At 40.3% G+C, this 16,335-nt stretch overlaps 2 protein-coding genes across 6 annotated transcripts in view; both read left to right on the top strand.

The window, feature by feature from the left end:
- phkb (phosphorylase kinase, beta) overlaps positions 1 to 16,335 on the top strand; it is a 209,300-nt gene that overhangs the window by 149,798 nt on the left and 43,167 nt on the right. For all 3 annotated transcript variants that reach the window (XM_038267335.1, XM_038267334.1, XM_038267336.1), the window contains one exon: positions 2,239 to 2,332. In XM_038267335.1, coding sequence (XP_038123263.1) covers positions 2,239 to 2,332 — 94 coding nt within the window. The remainder of the gene's footprint in view (positions 1 to 2,238; positions 2,333 to 16,335) is intronic.
- Positions 4,812 to 7,433, top strand: LOC119771413. Of its 3 annotated transcripts, none has more exons than XM_038267338.1 (2): positions 4,812 to 5,336; positions 5,583 to 7,433. In XM_038267338.1, the coding sequence occupies exons 1-2, from the start codon at positions 5,273 to 5,275 to the stop codon at positions 7,031 to 7,033; spliced, it is 1,515 nt and encodes a 504-aa protein (XP_038123266.1). In that variant the 5' UTR covers positions 4,812 to 5,272; the 3' UTR covers positions 7,034 to 7,433. The 3 variants fall into 3 exon arrangements, with proteins under 3 accessions (XP_038123266.1, XP_038123267.1, XP_038123268.1); XM_038267339.1 differs by having other exon boundaries at positions 4,812 to 5,356; positions 5,603 to 7,433; XM_038267340.1 differs by having other exon boundaries at positions 4,812 to 5,360; positions 5,607 to 7,433.

The following is a 16,335-nucleotide window of genomic DNA, read 5'->3' as shown; positions in this document are numbered from 1 at the left end:
AGAGCCATATGCTGCAATTAATGTCTGTGTATGACTTTAAACTGACCTCAAAGGCCATGGCCACTCTAGTTGATGACATCGTACCGGAACACTAAAACAGTTAAACAACTAAAACATTAATATTGCTTGTTAAGTCTGCAGGGACTCAAAGTCATAGGGAAATCATATTTAAATGTCAAATCATTCTGGCTTAAACATATATATAAAGATATTCTTTTTCAGTAGATATAGTCCCAAAATGTTTTAAATTTCTATTTTTAAAAAGTCTTAAAGTCTGTGGGTGGGTTTCTTTGTTTTATGCACTCCAGTTGGTTATATGTCAGCTTGTACACCTAAATTCAGCCAATCATGTATCAATGATCATCTGTCAATCAAACCTTTTTAGTCATACAATCTTCATTCATATATCGCAGCTAATATACGCAACGGTTGAAATAAGAAATAAGAATCATTTACTCTTTATAACTTTACCATTGATTGTTCCCGGGGATGGACGTCTGTGTCTTCCTACGGCGTAGAGCTAACATAACTGCCAGCATTGCGAGGTCAAACATGTACGGCTGTAAGCCTTTTACACCAAACGAAGCTTCTGCCACCCTGGCGTCCTCTTCAACAACATCTTTGTCCCTGCTTTCCTGCTCTAAATAAAAAATGTATGATGGAGGAGACTCATCCACAACCTCTGATACAAAACTCTCCTCCTCCTGCATGTTTCTGCTGTCCATAGCGTTCCTTGACAGTGTTGTTTCTTAAGGGCGGGTTATACTTCTGCAACCGCACACATCAACCAGTTCAGGTATGCATCTGCACTGTCGGTCTGGAATTTCTAGGGACGCACAACAGTTTCCCCCCAAAGTGCAAGGGGGAGCTTATTCGAGAACTTGCTAGAACTTCGGTGGTTGGTCGCGAGAACTTAGCCGGCGCCGGCAAGGAGTGTTCCGCTCCAGTGTTCCAAAACAACAATGGCGCGTCTGCAAGATATCACTGGCACAGAGATGGATCTAGAGTTGCCGGACATCGAAGAGGAACAGGTTCTGTTAATGGAGCTGGCAAAAAAGACCAATTAACCTTTCGCCGTAGTTGTCCATTGTTTCTTGGTCTTTAAAAATGGTGCGTCCCAGCACCGAATCGAGAAGGACCACCAAACAGACAGCAAGAAAGGCATATGAAGGAGCAATCACAGCTGCTTGTTTGTCTGCACACTTCCGCTTGAGGTCTGCGCGGGTTTGCGACCGTCCGACTCGTATTCAGGATTTTTTTGAGGTGCACAACGATGGTTGCAGGACCTCTGTGTGGGGGGCATCACAAGCATAAATCGGCTTTAAGTCCCCAATTTAGTGCTACTTGGTCCCAATGTAATTTCCCATTGGGAACCTACTAGCACTAATTTGCCAACTGGTTAGCAACGATGCTCATGTCATCTCCCAATGGGATCCATGTTAAGAGATGGAGAAAACCCTGTCCAAACAAATGCCTGCCCTACAAACACTGTAAATGTTTGTCAAAAATGGTTTCAATGTGACCGACAGCTATCCTTTTACTTGGATTTTGCCAAATTTCATCTGTGTATGTCATTCAAACAAACTGGTTATGACGATGCAAAAATAGCTTATCAGAAGTGTTTTTGTGCACTCTGCTTGGTTGAAATGAATGTGAAAATGGGGAGAGATGGCTCCAGTTTGGGTCTGTCTGGAGGCCTTTTAAGGAAAGCACTGATGTAACACAAGGTTTGTAATGCAGTGCTGTAAATAGATAAAAAAAAAATTGCAGTTTGTTGACATGAAGCCTTTGTTGACGAGCACTGCTGGGGGAGGTAATGGCATAAGGTATGCAAAGGGTTGAAATGAACAGCTCTAGCTTCCAGTTGACAACCAGGTTGATATTAGAGAATCTTTAAAGCCAATTTCCTACTTGATGTTCTTTGCAGAGTATCGAAATTTAAATGAGCATATGTTCTTCAATTTCTTTTTGATTGTCACACTATTGAAATTGTTGAAAAGCTTAGAGTTAAGTCTTCTGGGATCTGTTAATAACTAAAAATTATACCAAAAAGACTTGGTTCTGCTTTTGCCATTTCCCCGTCACATATATTGTCTCATTGCATAAGGTTTGCAACTTGAGCTGGGCCATTGTATTAACATAATCATAATGGTGTCCTGCTCTTTTATATATATTAACCCTATTTCTATTTATTTATTTTTTTTCTCAAAACCTTTTTTGTTTACTTTGTCTCTTTAGGCTTCAGGTGTTTTTGAACACATATGGAATTCAGACCCAAACACCTCAGCAAGTTGAGCCAATCCAGATTTGGCCCCAGAAGGAACTTGTCAAGGTAAACTATGATTAAGCATCAACAAGTTTTGCAAAAAAAAAAAAAACATAGAGATCTCCACAATCCTTTCTACCGACTCTCTCAGCTGTCTTCCCAGCAGCAGTATTCATTTTTTAAAAGTTATACTTCCAAATCCATTGGTTTGTTTTTCTTTGAATTGTGTGTGTTTATTAAGTTGCCATTATATCATACAAGGCTTACTTGTAAGATGGTTTTGTCATAAAAGACAATGAAACACGAGCACCGATTCCTTCTAAAAAAACAACAAAAATATATATAATAGTATTTGGACTTATTTTGGAATTATCTTAGTATTTGGGTGACTTATTTTTATTTCCTACTGTCAGAGAGACAGCTGGGGGGATTAAAACAGAGCAGTGGAGCTCTGCATAAAGCAGTTTTCTTACATTGGCTACGTTCACACTGCAGGCCTTGATGATCAATTCCGATTTTTTTTTTTGACGAAATCCGATTTTTTTACATTGCCATTCATATTCCCAAATATATGCGACTTTTATATGATCTCCTGTGTTATCTGCAGTCATACAACGCAAGTCTCCCGCATGTGCTGTAGAGGACGCAATGCCATCACAGGCCTGCATGCTCTTTTTTTACGGAAGTAAACATGGATGGTAAAGCCGGTGCGCATCTTGCGGTCTTTTCCTAACCTGACTCCGCCAGATGGATTTGCTCCGCATATCCATCTGGACACCTTCCGTAGAAGTAATTTTGGGAAGGGGCGAAAATACTGGTTAGCTGATTGGCCTATGTTGGTGATAGACGGACCAAATAAACCAATCAGATCAACGAAGCATATGACGTAACAGAGCGACGACGAAGAGGAGCCAATTGATAGATCAAACTCTTGCGGAAAGCAGTCGGGAGAAGAGTAAAAACATCTTTTCTTGTGAGAAAAACCTCCAGAGCAGTGTTTTGCTCTTCTTTCAGTGAAGAAATACTCTGTAATTCCGATAAAACTTGCTCAATAGCCACGCTAACGCTAGTTGAAGCCGCCATGTTCTTTAGACTGAACTGTTGCGCTTCTCGTTGCGTCACACCTCAACCCGCCTCAAAGCCAACGCTGATTGGACGCTCGTTTGGTGAACGGCTCCAAATTTTCTTCAACGGAGAGTCTCCAGACTGATTAGCGAGTGAAATCTTGAAAGCTCGCGAGATCAGGAGGGTCTCACGAGGCTAGTCTTTTCCAACCATAAAAACACAATCTTTTCAATATGGTTAAACATAAATACTGCTCTTCGCGTCATCATCCGCAATGGTTGTTGTTTTTCTTGCCGCTTCTGCGTAGCAAGACACACAATAGTGACCTATGTCGGTTACTAATGTTGTTCCGGTCGGATGAATCCGACAATCTTTTGAAATGATCAAATTCGTATCGGATTCAGGACCACATAGCCAAGTGGCCTGGGTTGGATGGGAAAAAATCGGATCTGTGTTGTTCAGACTGCCATTAAAACATCATATTCAGGTGGCATATGGGTAAAAAAATCGGATTTGGGTCACTTCAGGCTGCAGTCTGAACGTAGCCATTATCACCTAAAATGAAAACCTGTGCTAATCTGTTGAAGTACTTGGATATTTTTCCAGTGTATTGATATTTGATATTTTACGATTTGTCGATTACTTAAAAATTTGTTTGTTTTGGATCATTTGAGATCATCTTTTCCATTTTTTTTATCTAATAAGGACCATAACATGATTTCTAAGTCTTTGAAGTTAACTATAGGCACATATATATGTATACATGTGTATATATGTGTGTGTATATATATATATATATATATATATATATATATATATATATATATATATATATATATATGTGTGTGTGTGTGTGTGTGTGTATATATATGTGTATATATGTTTGTATATATACCCTGTTCAAAAAAATTTAAAGAATACTTTGTAATCAGAGTGTACCATCAAGTTAATTAAACTTGTGGGATATTGATTTGGTCAGGTAAGTAGCAGAGGGGGTTCTTAATCAGTTTCAGCTGCTTTGCTGTTAATGAAATTAACAACAGGTGCACTAGAGGGACAACAATGAGAAGACCATCAAAACAGAAATGGTTTTACAGGTGGAGGCCACTGACATTTTTTTCCCCTCCTCATCTTTTCTGACTCTTTTTCACCAGTTTTGCATTAGGGATTAGGATTAGCCAATTAGGGATTAGGGATACTCCATTCGTAGTTTTTTTTGTTTTTGTTTTTACAACAATGATCTGAGTCATTTAAAGATATATGCCTGCATTTTTCCTCTGTTTCAATACAGTAGTCACTGCAGGCAACGTAAACATTGGAAACCCAGTATCCTTAAAGTTCAATAAAGCACAGTTTTATTTTATCCAAATTAACTTGTCACCAGTTGAACCCTGTCTGTGTTGTGTTGCACACCACTGTCCAACTTGCAGAAGCATATCTAATGCCATTTTCCAAGTAGTCAAAAGACGGTAGTTATTCCTTATCAGTGGTAATTTTATAAAGGCCCTAAAGGATAAAATGACATGCATGCATCACAATTTGTATTGCTGACAGGGATTCTGCACTCGACCAGCAGGGGATTTCATAAGCACATGAAGCTCCAAGAAATTATTCCTTGAAGCAACTGGCTGCAGCGGTTCACTGCCTCGTGAGGCCTCAACTCACCATCTTTACATATAAGTGTGAAAACACTCCACAGCTTAACATTATATGGAAAAGATCACTGTACAGGCATTGTTTTAGAATGGAAAATGGAAAACCCTTATGAAAGTGGAATGCTCCGCCCCCTCATTACATAAGGGGGCGGAGCATTCCACTGTGACATCATCATCCCAACATTCTATTGCTGATCAAAGAATCTAGCATAGCCAGTACTGACTTGGGTGCAGACAGAGCAGCAGTGTTTTTCAACGAGGAATCATTGACGAATACAGGACAGAGATGAATCGCTTTGATTCTATCAAGAAGGAATCAAGATTACCGCCTCTAAGTACCTGGGCAACATGTATCGCCGATAAAAAGGAGATACATCGCGAAAAATGTAAAAGAATTGTGGCTAAGCAACATGCTATGTCACAGAAAGAAGAAGCTGAAAAGAAAGACGATATGTACAGACGAATGCTTAGAACAACAGAAGAGGTGAAAGAAAGTAGGATATGGCTACAAAGAAAAAAGGAAAAAGCCGCTTTAAAGTCGCTTGGCCTGAATGATGTTCAGTGTAAATTACCATCTAAAGTAAGCAAGCCACTATGTATCGCCGATAAAAAGGAGATACATCGCGAAAAATGTAAAAGAATTGTGGCTAAGCAACATGCTATGTCACAGAAAGAAGAAGCTGAAAAGAAAGACGATATGTACAGACGAATGCTTAGAACAACAGAAGAGGTGAAAGAAAGTAGGATATGGCTACAAAGAAAAAAGGAAAAAGCCGCTTTAAAGTCGCTTGGCCTGAATGATGAAGCTCAAGGTAAAGATGCTCAGTGTAAATTACCACCTATAGTAAGCAAGCCACTATGTATCGCCCGTAAAAAGGAGATACATCGCGAAAAATGTAAAAGAATTGTAGCTAAGGATCTGGATATCTTACAGAAAGAAGAAGCTGAAAAGAAAGACGATATGTACAGACGAATGCTTAGAACAACAGAAGAGGTGAAAGAAAGTAGGAGATGGCTACAAAGAAAAAAGGAAAAAGCCGCTTTAAAGTCGCTTGGCCTGTATGATGAAGCTCAAGGTAAAGATGCTCAGTGTAAATTACCACCTATAGTAAGCAAGCCAAGAGATATCGCTCTTGAAAAGGAGATACATCGCGAAAAGTCTCTGCCTGAGGAATCTATGAAACATGACAGAAAGAGGATGGAGGGACCGATGAAAAAAGTAGCTGCGTCAAATGACTCTCTGGACAATAAATATCCTTCCCCACCAAGATCTAAAAAGCACACAAAGGAAGACCTGTGTGACACACAAGAGAAGACAAAAGGTAGGTTAACTGAATCAGCTAAGCAGGACTTGGTATCAAATGGTCCGAACGTTAAAGTTGTTAATCAAAGAACACCTAGAACATTACAACCTATACGGAGCGAGCAAACACCTATCAGCCCTGAAACCAAGAAACCTGATGAAAAATGTGAAAGAACTGTTTGTGATCTTCCGGATTTCGACAGACACATTCCAAATTCTGATGTACACGCCTGTCTTATGCAAATCCCCTATATTCCCATGGACAAGGAGGAGCGTAGTCCAGATCTACATGATCTTTATCCTACTTTGTTTCCAAGAAAAATCACAATTGCTGAAAAAGCCAAGATCCGGGAGGAAAGGAAAAAAGTTGTTTATGACCAAATTACAGATATAAACGCAAAAAAAGAAGCCGAGATGTTCCTAATGAGGATAAAGAATCATGAAGAAGAGTATTGGAAGAAAGAAAATGATGTGGATGATACCGAGCCAGAACCTCTTCACTATTATTTTGAAAGGTTAAGAAAGGAAAAAGAAGAAAAAATTAGAATTGAAGAAGAACAAAAAAAACAGTTTAAAGAAAAAATGGAAGCTGAGTTGCAGAAAGCCACGGCCGCACTTACAGAGGCAAGCAAACACAGGTATTACCGTAATTCAAATGTGCCATTAAGGTTTGAAGATCCTCCAATGCCACCACTTGTAATGATGCCTACAGACAGTCATCCAGAGCGAAATTGGATCTTTTAGTTAAATTTATGCACACCTTTACAGATAGATTCAATAACATAACTAATCCAGCAGCTTTGCACAAATTAATGGTTTTACTCACTTTTACACATTAGTTTTATATCCTCATTAGAATGTGATATTGATAGTATCCCCCTCTATTCCTTTCTTTTCCCTTGCTTTATTTTCCTTTTCTTCCCTTTCCCATCCTTTTCTTGCTTTAGATCCTTGTTAGATTAATTAATCTCTTCCGTTTAATTTTTTCTGTTTACGGTTCTCTCCGGGTTCTCCGGCTTTCCGAAAAAGCCCTTGTATATTCATGTTTGACAATAGAAAATTCTAAATGGTTGCAGGGATCAAAGTATTCTAGTCCAGGGCCGGATTTCTGGCTCGTAGCAATTGCTCATGGGTAAAAAAAAAATCAAAATACACTGTCGGCAAATCAATAAAAAAAGACAATCGAAATGCACCTTGCATTTGTCAGCCAGCGTCAACAAAGGTGCTCTCTGAAACTAACAGTATTAGCCAATCAGAAGAAGAAAGGGGCAGGTCTTAGGAAAGCGTGTACCTCCTCCTTTTGCCATCTTCTGGCCGTTTTTGGTATTGGATTTTTTAAAAGTCAAATTTAGTCTTCAGCCATTCATGCAATCTCTGATCCCATAACTATTTTCTAACCCATCGGGGGTGGAATGTGACATCCTCAAGCTCGGGTCCTCTACCACAGGCCTGGGAGTTTGAGGGTATCTTAGCTGTTCCTAGGACTGCACTCTTCTGGACAGAGACCTCAGATGTTTTACCTGGTATCTGCTGTAGCCACTCTCCCAGTTTGGTATTTCTCAAGCTTCTCGTGTTCTTTCTTCTTGATGTTGCTGTCGCTTGGGATTGCCACATCTATCACTACTGCCTTCTTGTGCTGTTTGTCGATCAACACGATGTCTGGTTGGTTAGCCATCACCTGTTTGTCAGTCTGGATCTTGAAGTCCCATAGGATCTTAGCTCGGTCATTCTCAACTACCTTGGGAGGTGTCTTCCATTTTGACCTTGGGACTTCCAGCCCATACTCATGGCAGATGTTCCTGTACACTATGATAGCTACCTGGTTGTGGCGTTCCATGTATGCACTTCCTGCCTGCATTTTATACCCTCTGCTGTTATGTGCTGTATTGTTTCAGAGGCATCTTTGCACAGTCTGCATCGGGGGTCCTGCCTGGTGTGGTAGACCCCGGCCTCTATTGATTTTGTACTGACTGTTCTTGTGCTGCCATGATTAGTGCCTCCGTGCTGTCCTTCAGTCCTGCCTTTTCCAGCCACTGGTAGGATTTTTTGATATCAGCCACTTCTTCTATTTGTCTGTGGTACAAGCCGTGCAGCGGCTTGTATACAGTCTCAGAGTGCTGGATTTGGGGTGGAACCCTCCATGCATTGTGAGGTGCTTTCTTGTCTTGACGTCAGTAGCCTCTATCTCCTCCTTTGGTATCTGATGACTGGTAGGGCATATGTGTTGATGGCTTGGATCTTGTTTTTCCCATTCAGCTGAGTTTTCAGGACCTGCCCTACTCTTTGTAGGTATTTAGCTGTGGCAGTCTTTCTTGCTATCTCCCTGTGGTTTCCGTTAGCCTGTGGCACCCCAAGGTATTTGTAGCTGCCCTGAACATCTGTAATGTGGCCTTCTGGTAGTTCACCCCCTCAGGTCTAATCATCTTCCCTCTCTTTGAGACCATGCGACCACACTTGTCTAGTCCGAATGACATCCCAATGTCGTTGCTGTAGATCCTGGTAGTGTGGATCAGTGAGTTGATGTCTCGCTCACTCCTGGCATACAGCTTGATGTCATCCATGTAGAGGAGGTGACTGATAATTGTTCCGCTTCGGAATTGGTTTCCGTAGCCAGTCTTTGTGATGATCTGGCTGAGGGGGTTCAGGCCTGTGCAGAACAGCCTATATATATATACACTATATTGCCAAAAGTATTTGCTCACCTGCCTTGACTCACATATGAGCTTAAGTGACATCCCGTTCCTAATCCATAGGGTTCAATATGACGTCGGTCCACCCTTTGCAGCTAGAACAGCTTCAACTCTTCTGGGAAGGCTGTCCACAAGGTTTAGGAGTGTGTTTATGGGAATTTTTGACCATTCTTCCAGAAGCGCATTTGTGAGGTCGCACACTGATGTTGGACGAGAAGGCCTGGCTCTCAGTCTCCGCTCTAATTCATCCCAAAGGTGTTCTATCGGGTTGAGGTCAGGACTCTGTGCAGGCCAGTCAAGTTCATCCACACCAGACTCTGTCATCCATGTCTTTATGGACCTTGCTTTGTGCACTGGTGCACAGTCATGTTGGAAGAGGAAGGGGCCAGCTCCAAACTGTTCCCACAAAGTTGGGAGCATGGAATTGTCCAAAATGTCTTGGTATGCTGAAGCATTCAGAGTTCCTTTCACTGGAACTAAGGGGCCAAGCCCAGCTCCTGAAAAACAACCCCACACCATAATCCCCCCTCCACCAAACTTTACACTTGGCACAATGCAGTCAGACAAGTACCGTTCTCCTGGCAACCGCCAAACCCAGACCCGTCCATCAGATTGCCAGATGGAGAAGCGCGATTCGTCACTCCAGAGAACGCGTCTCCACTGCTCTAGAGTCCAGTGGCGGCGTGCTTTACACCACCGCATCCGACGCTTTGCATTGCATTTGGTGATGTATGGCTTGGATGCAGCTGCTCGACCATGGAAACCCATTCCATGAAGCTCTCTGCGCACTGTTCTTGAGCTAATCTGAAGGCCACATGAAGTTTGGAGGTCTGTAGTGATTGACTCTGCAGAAAGTTGGCGACCTCTTCGCACTATGCGCGTCAGCATCCGCTGACCCCGCTCCGTCAGTTTACGTGGCCTACCACTTCGTGGCTGAGTTGCTGTCGTTCCCAAACACTTCCATTTTCTTATAATACAGCTGACAGTTGACTGTGGAATATTTAGGAGCGAGGAAATTTCACGACTGGATTTGTTGCACAGGTGGCATCCTATCACAGTTCCACGCTGGAATTCACTGAGCTCCTGAGAGCGACCCATTCTTTCACAAATGTTTGTAAAAACAGTCTGCATGCCTAGGTGCTTGAATTTATACACCTGTGGCCATGGAAGTGATTGGAACACCTGATTCCAATAATTTGGATGGGTGAGCAAATACTTTTGGCAATATAGTGTATATATATACACTATATTGCCAAAAGTATTTGCTCACCTGCCTTGACTCACATATGAGCTTAAGTGACATCCCGTTCCTAATCCATAGGGTTCAATATGACGTCGGTCCACCCTTTGCAGCTAGAACAGCTTCAACTCTTCTGGGAAGGCTGTCCACAAGGTTTAGGAGTGTGTTTATGGGAATTTTTGACCATTCTTCCAGAAGCGCATTTGTGAGGTCGCACACTGATGTTGGACGAGAAGGCCTGGCTCTCAGTCTCCGCTCTAATTCATCCCAAAGGTGTTCTATCGGGTTGAGGTCAGGACTCTGTGCAGGCCAGTCAAGTTCATCCACACCAGACTCTGTCATCCATGTCTTTATGGACCTTGCTTTGTGCACTGGTGCACAGTCATGTTGGAAGAGGAAGGGGCCAGCTCCAAACTGTTCCCACAAAGTTGGGAGCATGGAATTGTCCAAAATGTCTTGGTATGCTGAAGCATTCAGAGTTCCTTTCACTGGAACTAAGGGGCCAAGCCCAGCTCCTGAAAAACAACCCCACACCATAATCCCCCCTCCACCAAACTTTACACTTGGCACAATGCAGTCAGACAAGTACCGTTCTCCTGGCAACCGCCAAACCCAGACCCGTCCATCAGATTGCCAGATGGAGAAGCGCGATTCGTCACTCCAGAGAACGCGTCTCCACTGCTCTAGAGTCCAGTGGCGGCGTGCTTTACACCACCGCATCCGACGCTTTGCATTGCACTTGGTGATGTATGGCTTGGATGCAGCTGCTCGACCATGGAAACCCATTCCATGAAGCTCTCTGCGCACTGTTCTATAGCTAATCTGAAGGCCACATGAAGTTTGGAGGTCTGTAGTGATTGACTCTGCAGAAAGTTGGCGACCTCTTCGCACTATGCGCGTCAGCATCCGCTGACCCCGCTCCGTCAGTTTACGTGGCCTACCACTTCGTGGCTGAGTTGCTGTCGTTCCCAAACACTTCCATTTTCTTATAATACAGCTGACAGTTGACTGTGGAATATTTAGGAGCGAGGAAATTTCACGACTGGATTTGTTGCACAGGTGGCATCCTATCACAGTTCCACGCTGGAATTCACTGAGCTCCTGAGAGCGACCCATTCTTTCACAAATGTTTGTAAAAACAGTCTGCATGCCTAGGTGCTTGAATTTATACACCTGTGGCCATGGAAGTGATTGGAACACCTGATTCCAATAATTTGGATGGGTGAGCAAATACTTTTGGCAATATAGTGTATATATATATATATATATATATATATATATATATATATATGGACCAGGCCCGACGCGCTGCACCTGCTGCTCAAAACGCGCTGCGAGACCTTTTGCTGCGCCTATACGCGTGTCAACCATTGACTTTGCATGTAAACTCGCTGCTTCTGCTGCACCTGCTGCGTCCGGTTCACACCGATGTCGAGCGGTTGAATAACAGCGAGCACAGGGTTAATTTGTTTCACCATGTTTTTCACATCAGCTGTGAGATGGGCACGCATGGAGTCACATATTAACAGCGATGGTGAGGAGTGGAAAAAAACCACCTGGTCTCCATACATTCACCTCCCTAAGCCACTCTTTCATCATCTCCTCAATGAGGTGGTCTCAAAAGTCGCAGTTGCAACACACATAGGGCGCACCGCACATTTTGAGAGAAAAAAAAAGACGTTTATGTGCGCCTTGTAGTCGTGAAAATACGGTATATATATATATATATATATATATATATATATATATATATATATATATATAAGGCTTTTCATGGCTCATTAAAAAACATTAAAAGTTATATTATTTTTTAAATAAAGGGCCTTAATTGGCCTTAAAATTCATTATATGTGATTATCGTGGCATTAAAAATGCTTTACTTAAAAAAAAATTATAAAAACCATATCGTCCAATATATCAAAAAAAATAACTGGTTTGCGCGGAAATGTCTGTCAACGTTAAAGACGAAGGATTTTGTTGTGTTTTTTTATATATAAATGTATAAATAAATCTAGCTGTCTATCTATCAGTGTTGGGCAAGCCACTTGTCCAGTGTAGTGAGCTAAGCTATCAGTTACTCAACAATAAATTAAGCTTCACTACACCAAAGCTACCACCTAAAGAATTATAGCAAGCTAAGTTACACAAATGTGTTAACAGTAGCTTAATTACATCAGAAGCTACTTAACGTTGTACCAAGATAATGTCAATTCAAAATGAGTCTGATACACTGGTTAAAATATTTATTAAAGATCAGCCAATGACATAACGCAGTGTAAACATTGCTTTATGATCAGCATTTTAAAATAAAAACTGAAGTAATTACTAGTAGACAAACTAGTAAACAATCTGCTGTTATTAGAACCAAATTAAAGGTACTGTAGTGTTTTACACATCGACACATGGCTAGGAGTTTGCATTCAATGGACATCTCTAGGGAAAACAAAACCCTACAAAAGGCATCTTATTTCTTTAGGGTCTCCCTTAGAGAAAACTTATTTAGACCTCAATTAAACAGTTGATTCAAGTAACAAATGATACTGTTTACAAAAGAAGGTGAAAAAATAAAGAAGCTAATTAAGAGATACATATATTTATGTCTCACCATATAATTTAATTTCTACCCACATATTTATTCATTGTATTTTTGGGGGCAATTAATTGAATGCTTATTTATTTATTTATTGAGCATTTATTTATGTATTTATTTTATATACGGTAGAGCTGTTCCTCCATAAATAAAAAATCTTATCTGTTCAAAGCCTAAAAACAGATTTATGTAAACATCCTGTCAGGTAAACTAGGCCATGAAAATACAATATCGAAGTTTCACTACTGCTCTCTAATTAGAGTATCTTAGTGGCACATATGGGAGAATTATCCTGCCATAATGCAAGAGCACATAATTTCAATTTGAGAGGTTAGGGTTAGTAGCGTTTGTGGACGCTACGTCGCTACTTGATCAAAGCAATAACGTCACTACAGGAAAGTTACTTGATAAATAAAGCAACAACGCTACGGTCAAGCTACTGGAACATGTAGTTAACTAATAGCTTCGCTACATGTAGCGGCGCTACTGCCCATCACTGCTATCTATAGATAGATAGATAGATAGACTTATGACCTGAAAACTGTTGAAAGAAATATCACATTTTAATATTAAAAAAAAATCTTTACAAATGAACAAAGGCTTAAAATGGAATAAAAATGAGTGTTCCCCATCTGGCGAAAGTAGTAGAACTATTTGACACAGATTTGGAGTTAGTTGTTCACATAACATGAACCTAATTGAAGAAAAAAAAAAGGAGCCCCCATATTAGAGGGACAACAATGATACGACCATCAAAACAGAAATGGTTTTACAGGTGGAGGCCACTGACATTTTTTTCCCCTCCTCATCTTTTCTGACTCTTTTTCACCAGTTTTGCATTAGGGATTTGGATTAGCCAATTAGGGATTAGGGATACTCTATTCGTAGTTTTTTTTTGTTTTGTTTTTACAACAATGATCTGAGTCATTTAAAGATATATGCCTGCATTTTTCCTCTGTTTCAATACAGTAGTCACTGCAGGCAACGTAAACATTGGAAACCCAGTATCCTTAAAGTTCAATAAAGCACAGTTTTATTTTATCCAAATTAACTTGTCACCAGTTGAACCCTGTCTGTGTTGTGTTGCACATCACTGTCCAACTTGCAGAAGCATATCTAATGCCATTTTCCAAGTAGTCAAAAGACAGTAGTTATTCCTTATCAGTGGTAATTTTATAAAGGCCCTAAAGGATAAAATTACATGCATGCATCACAATTTGTATTGCTGACAGTGATTCTGCACTCGACCAGCAGGGGATTTCATAAGCACATGAAGCTCCAAGAAATTATTCCTTGAAGCAACTGGCTGCAGCGGTTCACTGCCTCGTGAGGCCTCAACTCACCATCTTTACATATAAGTGTGAAAACACTCCACAGCTTAACATTATATGGAAAAGATCACGTACAGGCATTGTTTTAGAATGGAAAATGGAAAAGAAAAGCCAAAAATTAGGAGCTGACAAAATGACAGATTCTCTGCCTGCTGCAGACCAAACCAATTGCATTGACTGAAATGAGCATATAAATAACAGGAGCTTAAAAAAATGAAAACCACTAAAATATGTAAAGCAACTTTACAACCCTTATGAAAGTGGAATGCCCTTACATTACATAAGGGGGCGGAGACATCATCATCATCATCCCAACATTCTATTGCTGATCAAAGAATCTAGCATAGCCAGTACTGACTTGGGTGCAGACAGAGCAGCAGTGTTTTTCAAAGAGGAATCATTGACGAATACAGGACAGAGATGAATCGCTTTGATTCTATCAAGAAGGAATCAAGATTACCGCCTCTAAGTACCTGGGCAACATGTATCGCCGATAAAAAGGAGATATATTGCGAAAAATGTAAAAGAATTGTAGCTAAGGATCTGGATATCTTACAGAAAGAAGCTGAAAAGAAAGACGATATGTACAGACGAATGCTTAGAACAACAGAAGAGGTGAAAGAAAGTAGGAGATGGCTACAAAGAAAAAAGGAAAAAGCCGCTTTAAAGTCGCTTGGCCTGTATGATGTTCAGTGTAAAATACCATCTAAAGTAAGCAAGCCACTATGTATCGCAGATAAAAAGGAGATACATCGCGAAAAATTTAAAAGAATTGTGGCTAAGCAACATGCTATGTCACAGAAAGAAGAAGCTGAAAAGAAAGACGATATGTACAGACGAATGCTTAGAACAACAGAAGAGGTGAAAGAAAGTAGGAGATGGCTACAAAGAAAAAAGCCGCTTTAAAGTAGTTTTTAAAGTAGTTTTTCATAATCATTTTTCATTTTCTCCCGTTCCAATCCGTCCCGGTGGGGCGGTGCTGATCCCTGCAATATTAACTCTTCAGTTCGTATTGATGATTAAAATTATAACTTATGTATTGATAACTATATAATTTTACAGTAGTTATTTGTAAAAAAAAACAAAAAAAACAATGACAACGTCTATAACATAGGCTACTTTTATTTGTTTAACAAATGCTTGGGCCTAAAAAAAGTTTTTGTTCCTTGATTTCAATGTTGTATGGAGCATTTAATTGTATTGATTATCGTGGCATTTAAAATGCTTAATCTAAAAAAAAATTCTAAAAACAATATTGTCCAATATATCAAAAATAACTGGTTCCGCATGTCTGCGTGGAAATGCCTGTCAACGTTAAAGACGAAGGATTTTGTTGTTTTTCTTTTTACCTGGAAGCTGTTGAACCAATATCACATTTTTATATTATAAAAAATCTTTAAAAATGAGCAAAGGCTTAAAATGTGCCATATGTGGCGTTAAAATTAATTATATGTGATTATCGTGGCATTTAAAATGCTTAATTAAAAAAAATAATTCTAAAAACAATATTGTCCAATATATCAAAAATAACTGGTTCCGTGTGTCTGCGCGGAAATGCCTGTCAACGTTAAAGCTACAGTGTCTAATAATTACAGGGATATACAGTCAGAAATGTAATATATTATACATAACTATGTTATTTATCATCATCTACGAGCTCAGCCTCTTAACGTTAATATTTGCGTTGCCTTAGAATTCGTTATTTATAATTACATAGGAGCGGGTCTCGCAGCCATGGAGGCAGACATCTTTGCGCTACGGCAGCGCAGAGCCAACAAACTAGCGATTGCGAGATCGCCCATTAGGCTCGAAAGTAACTACGGCAAGTTGAGAGAGATGAACTGGGACGGTACTGAACAATAGATGGCAGTATTAAAATTATCTATGTAAACAAACCTCAACACTTGAGAAGGTAGGTGATGCGGACATCGTAGAAGACATTTTGTCCCGTAACGCTCGCCGTACTGTTGGGGGGGAGAAGCGGTGGGGGGAGATGTTCATGTTGCTGCGGTCTGCAGTCTGGACGCTAGATGTCGCTGAAAATTACACACTGTAGCTTTAAAGATGAAGGATTTTGTTGTTTTTCTTTTTACCTGGAAGCTGTTGAACAAATATCACATTTTTATATTATAAAAAATCTTTAAAAATGAGCAAAGGCTTAAAATGTGCCATATCTGGCCTTAAAATTAATTATA

This window comes from Cyprinodon tularosa, unplaced genomic scaffold, assembly GCF_016077235.1.
Source record: "Cyprinodon tularosa strain WSP-4 unplaced genomic scaffold, ASM1607723v1 ctg67, whole genome shotgun sequence".
Taxonomy (NCBI): domain Eukaryota; kingdom Metazoa; phylum Chordata; class Actinopteri; order Cyprinodontiformes; family Cyprinodontidae; genus Cyprinodon; species Cyprinodon tularosa.
The sequence above is the reverse complement of the archived record's forward strand: the minus strand, read 5'-3'. Positions and strand labels throughout refer to the sequence as shown.

Excerpts from the sequence above, each read along its gene's own strand:
- LOC119771413 (XM_038267338.1), top strand. The coding sequence starts at position 5,273 with ATGAATCGCTTTGATTCTATCAAGAAGGAATCAAGATTACCGCCTCTA. Across the intron at positions 5,337-5,582 it reads TCTAAGTACCTGGGCAACAT|GTATCGCCGATAAAAAGGAG; the intron begins GTATCGCCGATA and ends GCAAGCCACTAT.